A 21,406-nucleotide genomic window follows, 5' to 3' on the forward strand; every position below is an offset into this window, starting at 1 on the left:
ATGTGTTAGAGGCAGAAAGGGCTGTGAGAAGGAGCTGAGACATTGAGCATCTTGGGCAGAGGACATCATGGAGAGGCAGACTTGGAAATAATGAGAAACCTTCTTCTGTTTGTACTGTGTTCAGGAAGAAAGCACTTGGTGTACGTTCTTTGTAAACAGGACTTGACCAAAGACTATATCCAACAACTATCAGTTTCTTCTCCTCAAGTTAAATCACCTTGCAAGACTAGTGGCTCAGGGTAAGGAATAAAAGTGTATTTGCATACTCATTGAGTTGCCCACAAGTAACATCAGGCTTAGCAACTCTGAGTATTTCAGTAAAAGCTGCAAAGAGTCCTGTGGCACCTTATAGACCAACAGATGTATTGGAGCATGAGTTTCATGGGTGAATACCCATTTCATCGTATGCATGTAGTGGAAATTTCCAGAGGCAGGTATAAATATGCAAGCAAGAATCAGTCTAGAGATAACAAGGTTAGTTCAATCAGGGAGGATGAGGTCCTCTTCTAGCAGTTGAGGTGTGAACACTAAGGGAGGAGAAACTGCTTTTGTAGTTGGCAAGCCATTCACAGTCTTTGTTTAATCCTGAGCTGATAGTGTCAGATTTGCAAATGAACTGAAGCTCAGCAGTTTCTCTTTGAAGTCTGGTCCTGAAGGTTTTTTTGCTGCAGGATGGCTACCTTTACATCTGCTATTGTGTGTCCAGGGAGTTTGAAGTGTTCTCCTGCAGGTTTTTGTATATTGCCATTCCTAATATCTGACTTGTGTCCATTTATCCTTTTACGTATAAGGTGCCACAGGACTCTTTATCGCTATTTGTTATTTGTGAATTTGCTCTGGTACAATATTTTGGTGTTTTTGCTTAGAAATTAATATAAGAACACTATCAGAGGGGTAGCCATGTTAGTCTGGATCTGTAAAAGCAGCAGAGAGTCCTGTGGCATCTTATAGACTAACAGACATATAGGAGCATGAGCTTTCGTGGGTGAATACTCACTTCGTCAGATGCATGTCATATAAGAACACTGTTGGTTGCTCTGGTGCAAGAACACTCTTTGGTATATTGGTGCCTTCCTTGAAGCCATATAATTTCATCCCCAGGATATTAAACTTGGGAAAAATTAATAATCAAAACTGACAGTATTAAGTTCATTGCCTAAACTAATAATATCTGTGTGTGTGTATATATATGTGTATGTGTATGTATATGTGTATTGAAATACAATATGTATAAAAACTAAACATATGGTAAAAGGGAATACCAGGTAAAGGTGTAACCCTCAGCTACCAAATGTAACCATGTCACCTGTAGTAACCTGAAAAAAAACCCATCCTCTCATCAATAACTCCAGGGTGGGAGGTGGCTACACTTATATCAAAGATATCACAAAAACCATATGTCATATCAAATTTCTGCATACAGTGTACACATGTAGCATAATTATGGGTTTCAAAAGCCCCACATTTAATCAAAAATATGTAGTTGCAATATCGTAGTATTAAAGTTTGTTTTAAATATAAAACAGGAAGAACCACTTGCTCTAATCCTTATTGAAAAATGCCACTGCTTTCTAGGGAGGGCAGCTCAAATATTGGGTCTGTAACACTACACCCCAATTAAAACTCTTATTTAACTAAGATGGCATTATGATACCTCCTTAACTGGGTCCAATCCAGATGAGGATGTATTTGGTCACTTGGCAGCTCCACTCAGTAGGTCACCTTAAAAATGTCTACTGCTATCACACCAATGTACCTCCTCTGGTAGTATTCCTCCCAGCGTGAAAAGTTTCACTGATGGCCTGGTGTTCTAGCAAGGGAATCAGTCCATCAGAGTAATATTTGAGGTGAACACACCACAGTGTGGCCAGAAGGAAGGTACCAACCAAATCCGTCGTCATCTTCACAACTGGTAGCCCACCTGGTTAACCAAGTATATAGAGGGTAACATTTATTGAAAGTGGTGAGTATGGCAGTGACCAAATAACAATTGTTTTATGGTCAATTGAAATGTCTGGTCACATTAAATTTTGTTACACCCCATAGGCATTTTTACCCACATCGTAATTGGGCAGGTGGTGCTTCCATCAGTTATCTAGTGTATGTAGGGTACAGGCTTTAAACATAGAGTAAGGCACTGATTTAGGTGATAGGATTCATTGGCAATCACCCTATCAAGGGGGAGGGACTGTGGGACAGCTTACCTGTATTATATTCATTGCTTTGTTATCCTGCTTTATTATATTTAGTAATAATGCAAAGAACCTACAGGCTTTTATCCTGTAAGATTTGGCTTTAGTAGATAGTATGAGGCTTGAGGCCTATAACCTTGGCATAGATGAACTTAAGTAACTCATACGTTATAAGGAACTGAAAGTGGCATGCCAGAGGGGGGATTTTGTTCAGAATACTGACCTCAGCCACCCACAAAACATAGCTGACACCAGCACAGAACATCGCTGACACCAGCATCTGAAAGGTTCCAAACAGAACCTCCGACCGCAAAGGCACTGTGGCAGCAAATGAACGTGTATGCTAATAGGGTAACATCATATATATACTAACCTATAAAAAATGGACACCTTACGGGGAGGAAATACAAATAAGAACCTCTATTAAATAGGCATTGGCCATGGCAGTGTCAGAATAGCCTACTATAAAAGTTATATCCCAGGGGCAGCAAATAGGTTGGAGAGATGTAGGCCTTGGGAGGGGCCAAAATAATGGCCATCGGGAAAGATGAGGATGATGACGGTAATAAGAAAAATAATGGTTAAGTATAGAAGATAGGGTGTAAGTATGGATGTCCAAATGTACTTTCTGTATTATCTTTATCTGCCTTATTAAGTTTAAGTGTGTGTATAATCTTTGCTAAATTATTAATAAATCATATATTTATATATAGAAAAAGTTCCCATACTGTGAGTGTTGCACCTGTGCACATTGGGGTTCCCAAATTATATGATAATTTTACAATAATGTTACTGGACCTAATCTTGGAACAAAAACCTGTTTATCATTAAGTTACAATAATATATACCCAACTTTGGGTCAGGCTACAGATGGCACCTCAGATGGGACTCCGAGGGGCTCACAGCGGTAACCTCCCTACCCAGGATAGGTAACTCACCTTTAGATTCAAATTTAGAATTTTCAAATGAAAAATCCAGGCAGTCTCTGTCAGACGCAGGGCCGGCTCCAGACCCCAGCGCCTGCGCGCTAGCGGCGTCCCGCGGGAGGCGGCAGGCGGCGGACCTCCCGCAGACGTGCCTGCGGTGGGTCAGCTGGTCCCGCGGATCTGGTGGAGCATCCACAGGCATGTCTGCGGGAGGTCCACCGCATCTTTATCTTGATGACTCTCAGATCTACTTTGCCAATGGTGACCTGTCTCTCTCCACCAAATCCTGCATTTCAGCTCTTCTTTCTGATGCTTCCTCGTGCATATTTTGCTAATAGTTTAAAATTAACCTGGTCAAAGCGGGGCCCTGGATGCCATGTAATGCCAATAATTTCTTGAACTTGCCATTATCAGCTAGCTAGTTTCTTGTAGGCATCATGGCAGAAGTAGATCATCAAGAGGGGGAAACTGGGGAATGGCCTTGCAGATGAGCTCATTGAGGGTCTTTGGGGAAAGGCACAGATGGGTTTTGAGAGGGCAGAGAGCAATGCAAAACCAGGTCAGAGAAGTAGGAAGGGGCTGAGTTAGGCAGGCCTCTGTAGTTGGTTGGTAGAAGCTTGCACTTGATGCTGTGGAATTGATGGCAGGTGACATAGTGTTTCTTACCCATATATGGACTTAGTGGCTGCTTTTTGAATAAACTAGAGAGGGGTAAGGTAGGTGTCAGGCAGGCCTGAGAGGAGAGTGTTGCCATAGTTGAGATGGGAAGTGAGGACTTGGATGAGAGATTTGGATGTAGGGGGTAAAAGAAAAGGAATGAATGATGCTGAGGAATAAACTCTTAATTTTTTTAGTCCAACTTTAATGTTTAATAGGAGCATGTGAAAGTATTTCTCTCTGTACAGAACCCACTGTAAACACAGCAGAAGAAACCAGTAAAAGTGATACGGGTAAAAAAAACAACAACAAAAACCCTGTTTTGTCCTTGTGAGCTTTGTGACCACATTACAGAGCTGCTGTGTCTGTCAAGTGCAGGCAGCAATCGGAGAGGATTTTCAGTGGGTTTGTCTTTGTGTAATGTGCTCCTCCCTCATGGAAGCTGTTAACTTCTTGGCGCTCTCGTTATCCCTGTACTCTCTGCCTGCTTAATTTAGGTGATCAGCTTAAGTGTTCATCTTGCCTCATGTGGTCCTTGAGCTGACCAAGCTGGCCTGCACCTGACCCTTCGTGAACTTCCTCCTTTCTGTTGTGTTGCACTCAAATGTGAGACTAAGGGACAGTTTTTGAATGCTGGAATCTTTGGAACCAAACCCTCTCATACAGCTCTTTATGAAGCTGTCCACCCTTGCATCTCTAATGAGAACTAATGGCGGCGGGGCCCAGCTTTTTGTTGTGTAGTTCTACGCTGCTTAGCACAGTGGGGCCCTGATCCCCCCAGGAGGCTCCTATGCACTATGGCAATAGAAATAATACATTGTAAAAATAGCATTGACTGAAAACCTTAACACTGACCTATTCAAGCATTGATCATCTAAGTGAGAGAGAACTTGTATTTCTTGTGTCTTAATGGGCCCGAGAGAGTCTCCAAATCCATACAATTATCTCAAGGATGTGAATTTGGGAGTAAATAGCTTACCAGAGTTTAAAGAATTAGCTCTCAGAACAATTACAAGGGTAATGCAGCTAATGCATGTGGATTTTCTGCATTGTGCAGACTTGACAGCGGGCCCAACAGAGTAGAGTTGCCAACTGTCTAATGGTGCAAATGGAAACACCCTTAGCCTGCCCCTCCCCGAAACCCCTGCTCCTGCTCACTCCAGCCCCCGCCCCCATTGCTCGCTTGCTTTCCCCTCCCGCCCTCATTTTCACTGGGCTGGGCCAGGGGATTGAGGTGTGGGAGGGGGTGCAGGCTCTGGGCTGGACCGGCACATCACTCTGGCAGTGTCTCCTACATGGGGGGCCCCAGGAGTTTTGTGTGCTGCCCCTGCCTGCAGGCACCGCCCCCACAGCTCCCATTTGCCACACTTCCTGGTCAATGAGAGCTCAGAGTCAGCACTTGGGGCAGTGGCAATGAGCAGAGACCCCTGCCTCCCTCCCTCCTTCTTCCCCCCTCCCCAATCCACCAGGGGCCGCAGGGACGGTGCCAGCTGCTTCCAGGAGTGGCACGGAGTGAGGGCAGGCAGGAAACCTTCCTTAGCCCTGTGGAGCTGCCGGACTGTTAGCGCCCCAAATCTCCTCATTTGGCTGCAGTAGCCTCTGGGAAATAGGGCCTGATTCCAGGACACTCCCAGTGAAACCGGGAGGGTTGGTAACCCTACAACAGAGAGAAATATTAGAGACAATAACTGGGAAAAACATTAAGAAGGGATTCTCTCTACTAACTAGGGGTGCTGGGGGGTGCTGCCTCACCCCCTGGCTTGAAGTTGTTTCCATTTTATGCAGAGCTTTTTACAGTTTGGTTCAATGGCTCACAGCACCCACATTAAAAACATTGGTTTCAGAGTAGCAGCCGTGTTAGTCTGTATCCGCAAAAAGAACAGGAGTACATGTGGCACCTTAAAGACTAACAAATTTATTTTAGCATGAGCTTTCGTGAGCTATAGCTCACTTCTTCGGATGCATAGAATGGAACACACAGACAGGAGATATTTATACATACAGAGAACATGAAAAGGTGGAAGTATGCATAACAACAGGAAAAGTCTAATCAAATTGAGATGAGCTATCATCCGCAGGAGGGAAAAAAACTTTTTGAAGTGATAAGTAAGATGGCCCATAGAAGGTGTGAGGAGAACTTAACATAGGGAAATATATTAAAAACATTGTTCCAGCACCTCGGCTACTGACGGGATTCAGGTTGACAGTTCTTTCACTGATAGGCTCCAGGGCTTCCTCGCTGGCCTCTAGCTCCTGCCTCCTGTGGTGCCCCCAGAGTGGGAGATGATCTATAGGGGCCCATGTGCTAGATAAGGAGGCTGTTGGGCTCCTGAGCCAGTGTTCTCCGCAGCCTGTTGCAGTTCCCAGGCATTCCTAGTGCAGCGTCTTGCTGCTGTAGTGGCAGAGTGTAGGACTTAGTCGTATTGCTTTTTGGCAGGCTGCCAACATTTTTTGGAAATGTCAGTGAGAAGGGAAATGGTGGTTTGATTGATTGATTGATTTATATGTTGATATCTCAGCCAACCTTGAATGGACTTGCCTGGGAGGGGGCACAAAAAAAGGCAGGTCTCTAACCTGAGCACTTTCTGCCTGCTGAAATTCAAAGGGCTGCTGCAAACAATGGTGATGTTTGAGAGAACCTAACTTCACAAGACTGATTTGTAATAGAAAGACATCGCCACCCTCCTACAGGGGTCACCAGCAGCTCCCTCTGTGAGTTAGAAATAAAGGGAACAGGCTGTGAAACCATAAACACACCATTTCCTCTCATCTCATAACTATCAGGTTACACCCTTCTTACTAAATTTGCATAGCATTTGCGGTCAGTTAAAGTAATGACCCCACCCTGAGTTCCACAGAAAGTACAAGTCCAGAATAAGATGCATTTTTTAGTTAAAACATAAAACAGATCTGAGCTCTACTCCTTCAAGCTGTACTGTGTGAACAGACCCAGCGGTTGTGTGGAGCCTTCCTGAAATCAACAAAGGTTCTGCAAAGGCTCAAAGGTCTGGCAGCACAGGGCCAATGCCTCTTTAGACAAGCACCTAATGCATGTCTGTGTGGTATAAAATGTCCTGTTCTTCGCCATGCTTGCTTCAGTGTGCAGCATCAAAACTACAATCTGTACAGTTAACAAGCACTTCCTTATAAGAAGTACAGTAAGATCAAAAGTGTACTTCTCCAGAGCAAATTCTCCAGTGGTATAGAGACTATGTAGTGACTGTAGTGATATTATTTTCATATTTTAGTGGTTAAAAACTCTTTGTAGATCTTAAAACAGGCTTTCTAAATTCAGGAAATGATTATTTGTGCTACTGACAAGATGCTTATTATAAAGGTGCATTTTTCTTGTAAGATTTAAAACATGTTTGTTTCTCTTTTTTTGGGCAACCACAAACTACATTGAGTTTGTTTAGCAATATGAACAAATCTTTCCACAGGTGAAGAAACTATAGTTGAAGAAATCTGTGAGATTTACAATGTCTTATTTGGGATGTCCTTTCTTAAAAAACTAAAAGGAATACTGAATAAAGATCCTGACTCTGTTTTCATACTTGTTACTAGAAATTGTCTGGTTAACTATTTAAAAGTGAAGTTGAAATCTAGCTCTCTGCCCTGATCCAATCACTAGCTGCTCACAGAACAGAAGGAAGTTTGCCTCTTTGCTGTTGCAGGTAAGCAGCTTTACTAGGGTGCATGGATTTCCTAACCAGTCTGAAAGGATGTAATCTGGAGGAGTATTCCTGTTTGGTCCATGTCCCACAGGATGTCAGAAGAAGAACCCACTGAAAATGTGGTCAGACCCCTACTCTGGCTTCAGATGCCGCTCTCCTCCTCTCCCTACCACATGTTACATTATGAACAGGAATGTTAAGAAGGTTGGCACTGTGAAAACAATGCCATTTTTCTAAATAGGGAAAATACAAGAACTCTATTGTGGTCAAGAGGTCAGTAAACAGGCAATTATGATACGTATTTCCAAAGCTACCAGATATTTAAAAGATATTTTTAACTGAAATGGAAAATGTAAGAAGGGATAGGCAGTGAGTGCATAGAGGTTTTGAATCGCATTTCCCTGAGATATTACCCCTTTGAGGTAGTTAAACTTGCTTTACACTTGACAGCTTGCCGTTGCAGATAAGACCTTCACATCCAGGACCTGCAGAGGATGAGATGAGTGGGTGTGAGGGAGGAAGGTGGTTACATGCTTAAAGCATCAGCATAAGAGTCAGAAGTTGTGGGTTCTGTTTTCAGCTCTGCTTTTGGGTCTACCACAGATTTGTTGCATTCTTTATTTGTATTAGTAGAGAGCCAGGGAGCCTTAGTCATGGAGCAGGACCTCAGTGTCCTAGGTGCTGTTTAAATGCAGCTTCCAGTCTGGTGTTATGCATGAGCAACCTTAAGAGATGCTGAATTTAACTCCTTGGTGCTTGACTTTGCAACCTAAATCAATTTTTACTGAATACAGTTTCCTAGTATTTTTTTAAACAGCTCATTAATTCTGTTATGTACAACTGCAAACCCCTCCCCTTCACACACTACCACAGATGGCTACCACTTCATCTACAGAACTCACTCTATTAGCTCATCAGCCACTGGGTTCATATGCTAATTTGGGTGGAGCTCAGTCGCCATCACCTCCCCCATGGAATGGGGGTGCACCTGCCTGGGTTGGTTCCCCCAGCTTGAGGGATGTACTGGGAGAGGAGGGGGTGATGGTCATATACAGAGTTTGAGAGAGTGATTGAATGGAGCTCAGCCTGCTTCATTTCTTCTCTGCCCTGTGGCAGCTCCCAGCCATTCCCAATGCATGGGCTGAGTCTTAGAATAGTCCTGTTCCATTATTGTGGCAGGTTAAACGTTTTCCTGGGCATGTTTCACTGACCTTTTTAGCAGTTGATAACTCAGCCAAAGTCCCATGATTCCTCTGCTCACATCCCATCTTTCAGCTGTTTGAGTCAGTGCATGGAATCAAACAGCATGAAGGAGGCATAGCTAGGCACTGGGGGCCAGGCACTTCTTAATGCATAGAGGCTAATGCACATGTGTGACCAAATGCACCCTGTATTCACCCTCTAAACATGCTATTGTAATAATCTTTGCACAAAGGATGCCTTGTAAGGTATAATTTTAAAACTCCTAATTCACTGGTCAATATCACGGTAAAATGTGTGTGGCATTATACGTAAAGTTATGAATTCCCCCCTGCATGACATTGGTGGGGCATGTTCAAACTCCAGAATTAGGCAAAACAGGTCAAGCAGGTTTTAAAGGGATGTGGGTTTACCTCAAATTTACATGTAAACAGAGTCCTGAGACAGTGAATGGGGGAAGGCAGAGGACAAAAGAGGTCTGCATTTCAGCAAACAGGGAGTGAGAAAAAAACAGCATGGGACTTCTTATCAGGAGATTTTGCTGCCTGGCTGTCACATGGAAGGAATTTGTACTAGAAAGTGCTCTCAAGGACATGCATTTCCAAGGGGGAAATGAAATATAAAAGTGAGGGGCAAACACTCCAATCCATTCCTCTCTCCCTGTCTATCTCCCTCTTTGTACCTGAGAAGACCAGAAGAAACAGCTGCTGGACTTGAGGGAGTTGTCCTGACTGGAAAAGTTCAGTCTGTAATGCTGATAGAATGGGGTAAGGACTTCACTTTTGAATCAAGTATAGTTTAAGTTAAGCACCAGGAAGCTTTTTATCTTTATTTTTCATGTAACCATTTCTAACTTTCATGCGTCATTACTGGTACTTCCTTAAAATCTATTCTTGTACTTCAAATAAATCTGTTTTTATTCTTTTATTGAAACTAAGTTAAATTGTCTGAGTAACTCAATTTGAGGTGACAAATTTATTGTGTATTGTTCCCTTAAAGGAGGGGTGGGCAAACATTTTGGCCCAGGGGCCACATCGGGGAATAGAAATTGTACGGTGGGCCATGAATGCTCACAAAATTGGGGTTGGGGTGTGAGAAGGGGAGCAGGTTCTGGTTAGGTGTGTGGGCTATGGGGTAGGGATGGAGATGAGAGGTTTGGGGTGAAGGAGGGTGCTCTGGGCTGGGATCAAGGGGTTTGGAGAGCAGGAGGGGGATCAGAACTAGGACAGGGGCTTGGGGTGCAGGGAGAGGCTCAGGGATGCAGGCTCCAAGCAGCCCAGAAGCAGTGGCATATCCCTCCTCCAGCTCCTACATAGAAGCACAGCCAGGTGGATCTGCGTGCTGCCCCATCCGCAGGCACCGCCCCTACAGCTCCCATTGGAGCACATACGAGCCGGAGGAGGGCCATGCTTGGTGCTGGGTCGGGGGCCACACCCCAGCTGGAGCGCTAGAGGGGGGCAAGCTCCAGCCCCTGCTCCCTAGCAGGAGCTCAGGGGTTGGCTTAAAATGGCTCCTGGGTGGTAGTTTGCCCACCCCTGCCTTAAAGGGACAACAGAACTCTCTCTCTCTCTCTCTCTCTCTCTCTCTCTCTCTGTGGCCCAGAACATTTGGGGGGGGGAAGGGAAATCTGGGAGTGGGAGTGTCTTGGGTTTACCCTGAAAAAGTTACCAAGGCTGATAAAAGCCAGAGTGTAACCCGTGTGTGGCTGGCAGGTTGTGACTTGCATGAAGGAAGGCTGTTTGTGGGCGGCCCAGGTGGGAGCTACTTCCACAAGGCACCTTAAGGCATCCTAGGTTGGAGGACGGGGGTGATAGAGCCCTCACCTTGCCATGTCACAACATGTATTGGGAATCACACACAGGGGTGGCTCAGAAGCCAGTCACTGCACTGCGAGGCAAGTGCCATAAAGAAGAGTAACGGTGAGAAGGTAATTGTATATAAAGCTTTCCTGGAGCACTTCGCTCCCCTGAGCACCCTCCCTGCGCTTGGCAAACCCAGTCTGACTGGTGTGACAGAATGGTGGTGGTGACAGGCATTTGAGGAAGAATTTCCTCAGGATGATAAAGGCCACAAAGACCGTGTCTCTTAGCTACAAAGAACTGTTTTCAGTGCTATACAACATTTTCTTCAATCGTAGTGACTCACCGTTTATATTGATTTTTACAGAGACTCATTTAAAAAAAAGGAAAATTAATAAAAACTGTAGCCAAGTCTTGCAGTCGTTACTGAGTATTTACTCGGTCCCTCTTGAAACATGCCTTTCAGTCAGTGGCTCTAACCAGAATGTCAGAACATGTGTCCTACAGTTTTGATCAGAAACTGAATATAGCACTGTGGAAGGGACCAGGTCTCTGCATTATGGGACTGTTTCCTCTTCCTTCCCCCACCCCTCTCAACACTGAGACTGTGCAAGAAATGCATCAAGATTCAGCTTAAAGACGAACCATGTCTGATGGTTGAATTTCCTCAAAGAAAGAGGAAGTTGTTTTAAAATAATTTCTAAATAACACAGTCCCTGTCTAATTCCCTATCTGAGCCGCTTTTAGCCTAATGTAACAGTGACATACAGTTTGTTCACAAAAGGAAAAAAAAATAAGTTAGTTAATACAGACAATGGGTTTATTATCTTTTGAAATAAATGGTTCCTGCCAGCTGCAGGAAGCCCGCTCTTGGCAGCAGCGCCATGGGAGGCTGTTGCACTCAGGGATACAGACTGGAAGGGAAACCCGTGGAGGGCTTTAAATGTTTCAATTTTACACCCTAATGAACAAAAGCAAACAAGGGGTAGTTCTGGTGGGTGGTTCCAGGAGCAGTTTCCCCTCCGTGAAATGTGCCCACGGCTGCACCCACAAAGACACACGTGCAGGGGGCAGGGCCGGCTCCAGACCCCAGCGCGGCAAGCACGCGCGTGGGGCGGCCCTCTCGGGGGGAGGGGGGGCCGGCAGGCTGGGCCGGCGGACCTCGTCCTGGGCTCCGGTGGACCTGCCGCAGGCATGCCTGCGGGAGCTCAACCGGAGCCGCGGGAAGACGGGAAACACTCCAGGGGCCCCGGAAAACACTCGTGGGGGCCCCTGCGGGACGCGGGGCCTGGAGCAAATTGCCCCTCTTGCCCCCCCCTCTGGGCGGCCCTACATTCCCGCGGGAGGTCCGGGGCTCCGGGGCGCCTCCCGCGCATGACTGCTTGGGGCGGCCAAAAAGGTAGAGCCGCCCCTGGCAGGGGGGCCTGGACAGGTCCCCCGGCCTCCTGGGAAACAGGCTCGACGCTGATCCCTGGGGCGAACCAATCACTCAGGGCCCGGCGCAGCCTCTTCTCCCCTCCCCCCACCCCAGCACTGGCTCCCCGGACAGCGCCTGGGCGCAAAGCGGTGACACAAGCCCCACCCCCATTTTTCAGGCCCCGCCCCATCCTCTCCTGGCCACGCCCCCTCTCCCCGCCCCCTTCCCTCGCTGTCCCCGCGCTCCGGCCCCGCCGGTGCGGGCAGAGCCGAAGCGAGCGGCCCCGCCACGGTCCCGGCTCCGCGCTGTCGGCCCGGCGCCCGGGGGCTCCTGGCGCTGCTGCTGCTGCTGCGGCCCCAGCCCGGGGCTCGCTGTGAGTCGCGGCGGCCCCAGCAGCGGGCGCTGCCCCGCACTGGCTGCGCGGGGCCGGCGGGCGGGGACCTGCTGCTGCCCCGCACTGGCTGCGCGGGGCGCGGAGCGGGGGGCAGCGAGCCCCGCCCGAGCGGCACCGCCCCACCGGCTCCCGGCGCAGGGGCTCGGCCCGGCCAGTCGGGCCCTGGGGAGCGAGCGGCCGCGGGGCAGCCCGGGCCGGGGACAGGGGCGAGCGGGCGGGCAGCGGGCTCGGCCCCACGGCCCGTCGGGGCGGGTGTTTCCGCTGCCCCAGACCCGCCGGGCGGTGCCTTGTCTTGGCCCCGCTTCTGCCCGGGAGAGACAAGCCCGGAGCTACCCAGAGCCCGTCCCCGGCCTGGAACCAACTCCCCGGCTGCAGCGTGACTGGGTGGGGCCGGGTCTGGCTGGGAGCCCAGATAACGGTGCGTGGAGCCCTTTGCTCACCCGGCCCCTGGCTTTACCCCGGCTGTACTGGGTCCTCTACTGGCGAGGCGGCCTCTCAGCCCGGTTACAGTGTAATTAACCCTGTCACCCTCCTGCTGTGAAGTGGGGAGACTGAGTTGTTCGCTCCAGGGACGATACCCCCAGCACCTGGATGTGTTGTAAGGAATCAGCGTGGAGCTGGTAGCTGAAGTCTTGTGAGCTGATGAGATGGTCCCAAGAGAGGACAGGATCATCAGGGGAGTGCAGGCTAATGGAAGCCCAGATCAGACAGGATTAAGAAAGAGAATTTGATCAGTGAGCTCAGACACAAGGAGGAGGAAGATGAGACTTGCTTGGGAAGGAGCAGTTACAGAACTGGAGAGGATCAAGGATGCTGTTAGAAGGCAGAAACACAACGCAGTGAACGTAAGAATGGCCGCAGTAGGTCTGATCAATGGTCCATCTACCCCAGTAGTCAATGCCAGATGCTTCACAGGGAATGAACAGAACAGGGTGATTATAGAGTGATCCAACTCCTGTGGTCCAGTGCCAGAGTCTGGTAGTCAGAGGTTAAAGGACACCCAGAGCATGTGGTTGAGCCCCTGACCATAATGGTTAATAGCCGTTGATGGACCTGCCCTCCATGAACTTAATTTATTCTCTTTTCAACTCAGTTATACTTTTGGCCTTCACAACATCATGTTCAATGATGTTAGAAGAGACGGAGGAAGGGAGATGGGGCAATAGTTGAAGGGATTGGTGGGATCAGAGGAGGACTTTTGGGATTGGGAGAGACCGGAGCTTGTTCGCATTTGATTCTAGTGAGCTGGCAACGTGTCGGGGATCTTCTACTGTTAATGGCACTCCAGGCATGTTTACTGGGCCAAAGATTATCCATCTCTGAAAATGTATTATAATTCTCACGGTTGTGTGGACCTGATTGTTTACGGTTCAAAGGGTTAATTGATGGTGTGGCTACAAGGGCGGGACACCTAATGCATGTGGATATCTTGCACTGTGCAGTCTCAGAAATATTAAGGAAAATGAAATGAGTAAAATTAGTTTCATTTTTTTCTTGTTTGTCTTAGTGATGTTGTTCAGTGGTACTTTCACTTGTGTGCGAGGAGGCAGAGCTTTGACATATTTGTAGGAGAGTGAAGGAGGAAATCTGGGACTGGGCCTCTTTTCTTTTAGCCTGTTTTGTCAGATACTAACACTGTAAAAGTCACTCTAGCCATCTTGTGGCATCTGATGTCTTTCTGTGAGTGGCCTGGCTGTTTATATGATTTTCAGAACAGTCAGTTGAGTAAACTGACGATGTTTTCTACAGTGTCTATGCTGAAAACAATCCTGAAAAATCCCCAAATAAAACTGGTGATTGTAAGGGGGAGAAATATCCATTCTAGCACTGAGCACAGGAATCATGGTGGTCAAAAGCTTTTGTTTAAGGGATGAATCTCTCCAGCTTGATGTGTCCCCCTAGCTGGCTCACTTGTAGTGTGGGTGGGAGCTACAGAGTTACTTAGGCTGGAGCTTGTCATGCAGTGGGGACTCAGCTGCTCTGTGCTGCCAGGGGCGGCTCTAGAAATCACGCTGCCCCAAGCAGCGCGGTGCGCTGCGCCGCCCTTCCCCGGTCCTGCGGCGGGTCCCTTCTTCCCGCGGCTCCGGTTGAGCTCCCGCTGCGGCAGGTCGACCGGAGCCCGGGACGAGTGGACCTGCCGCAGGCATGACTGCGGCGGGTGCCGTGGTCCCGGGCTCCGGTCGACCTGCCGCAGCCATGACGGCCCAGACTCCCGCCCTCCCCGGCGGCAGGGGACGCCCCCTACATTTTGCCGCCCAAGGCACCAGCTTGTTTTGCTGGTGCCTAGAGCCGCCCCTGTGTGCTGCTAATCCAGTCACTCTCTGCACCTCCACCATTCTTTTGCAGCAGTGGCTGCTCTCGCTAGGCTAATTCCTGTTTAGATAACTTGAACTAGCACAGCAGTGAAGACGCCTTTAGTTTCAACCCCTGGCTGTGGGAAGCTTGTCTGTTCTCATAGGCTACTGGAAAACCTGAGGAACCCCACAACGGGGCTCACCTGCCTGTGGCAGGTCCCTGTAACATCTAAGGCATGTCAGGATCCTTTTGAATGAAGGCAGCTGTGTGAAATTATTTACAATAAATCTCTCTTGTTAAAATTAGAGTATGTTCTTCTGTTTTTCGGATAGGTCAGTGTGGGGCCCCTCCAAGGCTCAGTCGTGCCATCCCCTATGATACCAGTCGCACAGAGGGCTTCCCTATCGGCACAGAAGTGACCTACAGGTGCCTTGATGGCTTTGTTAAAATCCCTGGAAAGTCAGACACTGTCGTTTGCCTTTCAAACTCAGAGTGGTCAGCCATTGGAGAGTTTTGTAGTGGTAAGTATTTTATTTTCTCTGGAACAAATTTCCTCTGGCCACCCTTCGCTGATGGAAATGTCAGACTTTCCCCCACTGAATAGGCCTACTCAAAATTAGCTTTAATAACTAGTTTCAAGTTCCTTTCTGGATCAGTGACAATATACAATTAACCTGCTTATTCAAGAATCTTGTTGCAAAGCAATCTGTGAACATCCATCAGTGAGACGACTTGTGCTTGATTCAGGAATGTGTGGTTTAGAGCGACAGGAATGAGAAGTAATTTTATATTTGAGTTTTGACTGCCCAGAAATAAGTGGAGATGCCTCCATCCTTGGGATGCTCAGACAGTTTTGCTGCATCATCTGGCATAAGTGAAATAAAGCTGTTTCAGAAATGATTTACCTGCACATTACCACTTATATTATGCAATTGCATAAGCGTTCTGGCCAATGGGAGCTGGGGGGCATGGTGCCTGTGGGAGAGAGTGATGCAGAGCTGCTTGTGCACCTCCGCCTAGGAGCTGGACCTGCTTCCGAGGCTCAGAATGGTTCACGGTGCTAGGACAGGCAGGAAGCCTGCCTTAGCATCCCTGCTGCACCGCTGACAGGGAGCCGCCCGAGGTAAGCCCATGCCCCAGTCCCCAGCCAGGCATGAGCGGCTGAGAGGAGGATGATTTTGTTCAATCAGTGGAGACTGAGGTCGTGGAGAAGGAAAGATTTGCGAGAGAACACAAGCTTTGTGTTTGCCATGTGGAGTTTAAGCTACTGGCAGGGAATCAAAATGGGAGTTTTGTGAGTTGTCAATATAACGATTGCATCCAAAGCTGTGAGAGCAGATAGGATCCCAAAGACAGGATGCACAAGGAAAAGAGGGTGGGCCAAGGAGAGAATCCTGGCAGATTCTCACTGGTGGTGTGGGAGTGGGGGGAGTTGGAGGATCCACCAAACTAGACCTGAAAGTAGGAGATGGAAGAGTCAGGAGAAAAACCGTGAGAGGCTGGAGTGACAATAGCCAGTAGATGATGGGATTGAAAGAAGTAGAAATGGTTGATGCTGTCCAAGCAGAGGCGGCTGCAGGCACCAGCACCCAAAGGCCTGCGGGAGAGAGTCGCACGGAGCCGATTGTGTCCCTCATGGCTCCAGGCACCAGTTGCCGTGAGGGCAGAAGGGTCGGGCAGCCTTCAGCGGCATGCCTGCGGGAGGTCTGACGGTCCCATGGCTTCGGCAGTAATTCGGCGGCAGGTACGCCGAAGCCACGGGACTGGCGGACCTCCTGCAGGCATGCCGCCGAAGCCTGCCTGACCACCGTCTTTAGGGTGGCAAAATACATAGAGCCGTCCCTGTGTCCAAGGCACTAAGCAGTCAAGGAGAATGGGGTGGGGTAGAGGCCCTGGGAATTGTGTGAGACTTCAATAAAGTGGAGAGGATGGACACACACTGGAGAGGGTCACAAGGTTAGAGTTGAAGATAACCGTGCCGTGGTTGTAAACAGAATGTTCAATTTGAATTGGAGATGAGGAGCAGGGGGGAAATCTGTCTTTCTCTTTCTACATGCTTTAATCTACCAATGCCTTTCTCTCTCTTAGCTCCTTCATTTTCTTTTTTACTCCTTAGTTCATATCACCTGCTGCTTGGAGCAGCACCCAGTTAGCTTTGTCCAAGTTGCTTGCCTCTCTTCCTTAAAAATAATTTAAAAAAAAATCTCCCTTCCCCTAAAGTGTCCTGCTCTAATGCTCATATGCAGCTCTGTGGCTGTACTGTAATAGCTGCTGCTGCCTCTAAATAGGGTTATCAGATAGCAACTGTGAAAAAATGGTAATAGGCGCCTATATAAGAAAAACTCCCAAAAAACAGTATTGTCCCTTTAAAAATGGGACATCTGATCACCCTACCTCTAAATCATAAACTTTTGGGGCAGGGTACCTGTTTGGTACCCTTCACTTATGTTAGGCCTGGTCCACACTAGGACTTTAATTCGAATTTAGCAGCGTTAATTCGAATTAACCGTGCACCCGTCCACACCAGGAAGCCATTTAATTCGACATAGAGGGCTCTTTAGTTCGACTTCTGTACTCCTCCCCGATGAGGGGAGTAGTGCTAAATTCGACATGGCCATGTCGAATTAGGCTAGGTGTGGATGCAAATCGACCTTAATAGCTCCAGGAGCTATCCCACACTGCACCACTCTGTTGACGCTCTGGACAGCAGTCTGAGCTTGGATGTTCTGATCAGGCACGCAGGAAAAGCCCCTGGAAAATTTGAGTTCCTTTTCCTGTCTGGCCAGTTTGAATCTCATTTCCTGGTTGGACATCGGGGCGAGCTCAGCAGCACCGGCAGCAATGCAGAGCTCTCCAGCAGAGGAGTTCATGTAATCTCTGAATAGAAAGTGGGACCCAGCATAGACTGACCGGGAAGTCTTGGATCTGATCGGTGTGTGGGGCGAGGAGTCTGTGCTTTCGGAGCTGCGCTCCAAAAAACGGAATGCAAAGACCTACGAGAAGGTCTCCTGAGCCATGACAGACAGAGGATACAGCCGGGATGCAACGCAGTGCCGCGTGAAAATCAAGGACCTCAGACAAGGCTACCAGAAGACCAAAGCGGCAAATGGACGCTCCGGAGCCTGCCACCACTGCCCCACCAGTGACCGTGGACTCTGACGATGGGATAGTGTCGACGGCCAGTTCCTCGGCGATGTTCGCGGACGGGGAAGATGAGGATGGATTTGTGGAGGACGAGGCAGGCGACAGCGCTTACAATGCTGGTTTCCCCAACAGCCAGGATCTCTTCATCACCCTCACGGAGATCCCCTACCAATCCTCCCCGGCCGTTAACCCGGACCCTGGATCAGGGGAAGGATCAGTCGGTAAGTGCTTTAAACATGTAAACTTTTATTATTAATGGAACAGTAATCTGAACTATGTGAAAAGGAGGTCTATATATATGGGGATAGAACAGAAATCCTCCTGGGAGATCTCCACGAAGCTCTCCTGGAGGTAATCAAAAAGCCTCCGCAGGAGGTTCCTGGGGAGAGCTGCCTTATTGGGTGCTCTGTGGTAGCACACTTTTCCGCGCCAGGCTTTCATGAGGTACTCAGGGAGCATTTCCTCCCCGAGCATGGCTGCATATGGCCCTGGTTTGTGCTGGCTTTCACGCAGCATGCGCTCTCTATCTCCTTCAGTGACCGTCCTCAGGGTGATCTCGCTCGGAGACTCCTGAATCTAATTAGGGGAATTACTGTAATGTTACGCCTGGTCCAAAGTATTTTTAAAAATCTCCAGACAGACGGCGTAGCAGAGACTCAGCACACTGCTGCGTGACAAGCGTAACGGAAAGCCAAAGAATCAAATGGACGCTCATGGAGGGAGGGGGGACTGAGGACGCAAGCTATCCCACAGTTCCTGCAGTCTCCGAAAAGCATTTGCATTCTTGGCTGAGCTCCCAATACCTGTACGGTCAAACACATTGTCTGCGGCGGTTCAGGACATAGCTCGTCAATGTACCCCTCTCCCCCACTCCCAAAAGGAAAAGGAAAAAAAAATCGTCTTTTGACTCTTTTAAATGTCACCCTATGTGTACTGAATGGTGCTGGTAGACGCGATGCTGCGGCACTGTACTGTAGCATCCTCCCGCCCCCCACCTCATGGGTGGCTGACGGTGCAATATGACTGATATCCGTTGTCATCATCAGCCTTGCGGTAGATGGTGTAGTACAATACGACTGGTACCCGTCCTCGTCATCAGCCCATAAGTAGACGGCCTGCTAACCGTCTTCATCATAGCAACAGGGGGCTGAGCTCCATCAGCCCCCGCCCTTCATGTGTAAAGAAAAGATTCTGTACTGCCTGGACTGTCATAGCAGCAGGATGCTGGGCTCCTCTCCCCCACACTGCTTAATGTCCTGTCTGGACAATCATAGCAGCTGGAGGCTGCCTTCCTCTCATTTCATTTCACTAACAAGTCACTGTTTCTTATTCCTGCATTCTTTATTACCAGCACACAAATCAGGGGACACTGCAATGGTCGCCCGGGAAGGCTGCGGGAGGAGGGAAGCAACAGGTGCGGTTGTTGCAGGAGCACCCCCTGTGAATGGCGTGCAGCTCATCATTCCTGCATAATCTGACATGGAGCAGCTGTGCTCTCTAGTTCTCTGAAACACTGGATCTCTACTACACTTGCCCCATATTCTATGCAGGAATTATTCTATTTTTACATACCATAAAGGAGGGATTGACTCGGGGAGTCATTCCCAGTTTTGTCTTTTGCGCCCCCGGCTGATCTCGGCCAGGGGCACCTATGACAGCAGCAGAAGGTATAATGCAATACGACTGGTAACCGTCATCACATTGCCAATTTACAGTGGCATGGTAGATGGTACAGTATGGCTGATAACCATCTCTGCTGTCATGCAAAAGCAAATTAATGCTGCTGTGTAGCGCTGCTGAATTGCCTCTGTCCGCGGCATCTAGTACACATACGGTGACAGTGACAAAAGGCAAAACAGGCTCCATGGTTGCCATGCTATGGCGTCTGCCAGGGTAATCCAGGGAAAACGGGCTCGAAATGATTGTCTGCCATTGCTTTCCTGGAGGAAGGAATGACTGACGACATTTACCCAAAACCACCTGCGACAATGATTTTTGCCACATCAGGCACTGGGAACTCAACCCAGAATTCCAAGGGTCGGGGGAGACTGCGATGGGGTGGAACAGGGGCAGAGTTTATGCTTTCCGGATTGCCTGCAGCAGGAGTGCGCACGAGATAAGTGCTGTGCATGGTCTTGTTCACAGAGACAGACTAGACTGTGTTCATTGTTCACAGAAATGTATCTTTGCAAGGAATTCACTCGCTTTTTCCCATCACACAGCTTCAGCTGTCTCCAGACCTGCCACAGCATCCCCCTCACAGAGGCTGGCAAAGATTAGGCGGTGAAAGAAAAAGACACGGGACGAGATGATCGCTGAACTTCTCGGCTGCTCCCGAGCCGAGGAGGACCAGCAGAGCCAGTGGAGGCAGACCCTCTCTCTGTACCAGCACTCACACAACGAACGGGAGGAGAGGTGGCGTGAGGAAGACAAGCAGGCGACTCAAATGCTGCTTGGACTAATGAGGGAGCAAACGGACACGCTCCAGCGCCTTGTGGCTGTTCTGCAGGACCGCAGGCAAGAGGACAGACCCCCCCCCCCGCAGTGTATCTGCAACCGCCCTCCCCCGCCACAAAGTCCCATACTCCCCTCACCCAAAATAACCAGAAGGAGGGGCGCCAGGGGGCATTAAAACTGTCACTGCACCCCAGCAGAGTGCTCAAGTACCCAAAAGCTCTCATACCCTAATTTTTGAGAAGTCCTTCCCTTCCTGACTCACCCAAGCCCCAATCCCAGTTTCATCCCCTAACTGTCTAGTTAATTATTAAAAATACTTTGCTGTTGATTACTGTTTCCGTCATGTTTTTTTTACAGAAGACTGTGTTTGAAGGGGGCGGTGGGGAAGGGGGTTGGTAATTGCATAGGACGGTCACCTTTACCAGGGTACAGACACGGGGGCAGGATCAGCAGCAGGTCACACACACAGTGCAGTCAGTAGGCACCCTGGTCGGTATGGGAGGTGGTTTCCAGGTTCTGTGTGGGTGGGGGAACGTGACTTTGTAGCAGGGGAGGGCGGTTACAGATCTTATGCAGCGGTCCTTGTCCTGGACCGCAGAGCCACGCAGCAGATGAATCTGTATCCGTCCTCCTCCGCCACAAGGCCACATAGCCCCCGCACACAGAATCCCAAAAAGGAGGGATGGCAGGCTCCGTTGAAACAACCAGTCCGGCACTGCGGACCGCTCTAGGAGCAGGAGCCTATCATTCCTCGAGTTTAGAGGCGGTCTTTACATCACCGCACACCCTACCCAGCACAGTCTGCGTCCCAGTTTCAACCCTTTAATGCAAAGTCATTATAAAGAAACCTTTGTTAAGTAACAATGGAACATGTATTTTATTTTTACACGTGTGTTGGAAGTGGGGGAAACAGGGTGAACGGGGCATGTAACTGCAGAGGATAGTCAACACTAACTGCTTAAAGAAAAAGGGGCAGGTTCAGCTTCTCTGTAAAGAAACTGAACAGTCACAGGTCACGCTGCTCGCTGAGAAACCTAGGTTTGAAAGCCTCCCAGATGCACAGCACTTCCCGCTGGGCTCTTCTAATTGCATGGGTGTCAGGCTGAGCGTAATCAGCAGCCAGGCGATTTGCCTCAACCTCCCATCCCGCCATAAAGGTCTCCCCCTTGCTCTCACTGAGATTGTGAAGCACACAGCAAGCTGCAATAACAATGGGGATATTGGTTTCACTGAGATCCGAGCGAGACAGTA

At 48.8% G+C, this 21,406-nt stretch overlaps 2 protein-coding genes across 16 annotated transcripts in view; both read left to right on the top strand.

Annotated features, from left to right (window-relative positions):
• LOC120393914 (complement receptor type 2-like) overlaps positions 1-21,406 on the top strand; it is a 341,488-nt gene that overhangs the window by 78,853 nt on the left and 241,229 nt on the right. The gene's annotated exons all lie outside the window — the stretch shown is intronic.
• The window catches only part of LOC120393911 (complement receptor type 1-like), a 404,201-nt gene that overhangs the window by 18,283 nt on the left and 364,512 nt on the right, over positions 1-21,406 (top strand). For all 15 annotated transcript variants that reach the window (XR_005592155.1, XR_005592156.1, XR_005592157.1 and 12 more), the window contains exon 2: positions 14,887-15,075. Coding sequence is in view for 12 of the 15 variants with exons in the window: in XM_039518354.1 (XP_039374288.1) it covers positions 14,887-15,075 (189 nt within the window). In the remaining 3 variants the exon portion in view is untranslated. The remainder of the gene's footprint in view (positions 1-14,886; positions 15,076-21,406) is intronic.

Source organism: Mauremys reevesii, unplaced genomic scaffold (assembly GCF_016161935.1).
Source record: "Mauremys reevesii isolate NIE-2019 unplaced genomic scaffold, ASM1616193v1 Contig36, whole genome shotgun sequence".
NCBI classification, from domain to species: Eukaryota; Metazoa; Chordata; order Testudines; family Geoemydidae; genus Mauremys; species Mauremys reevesii.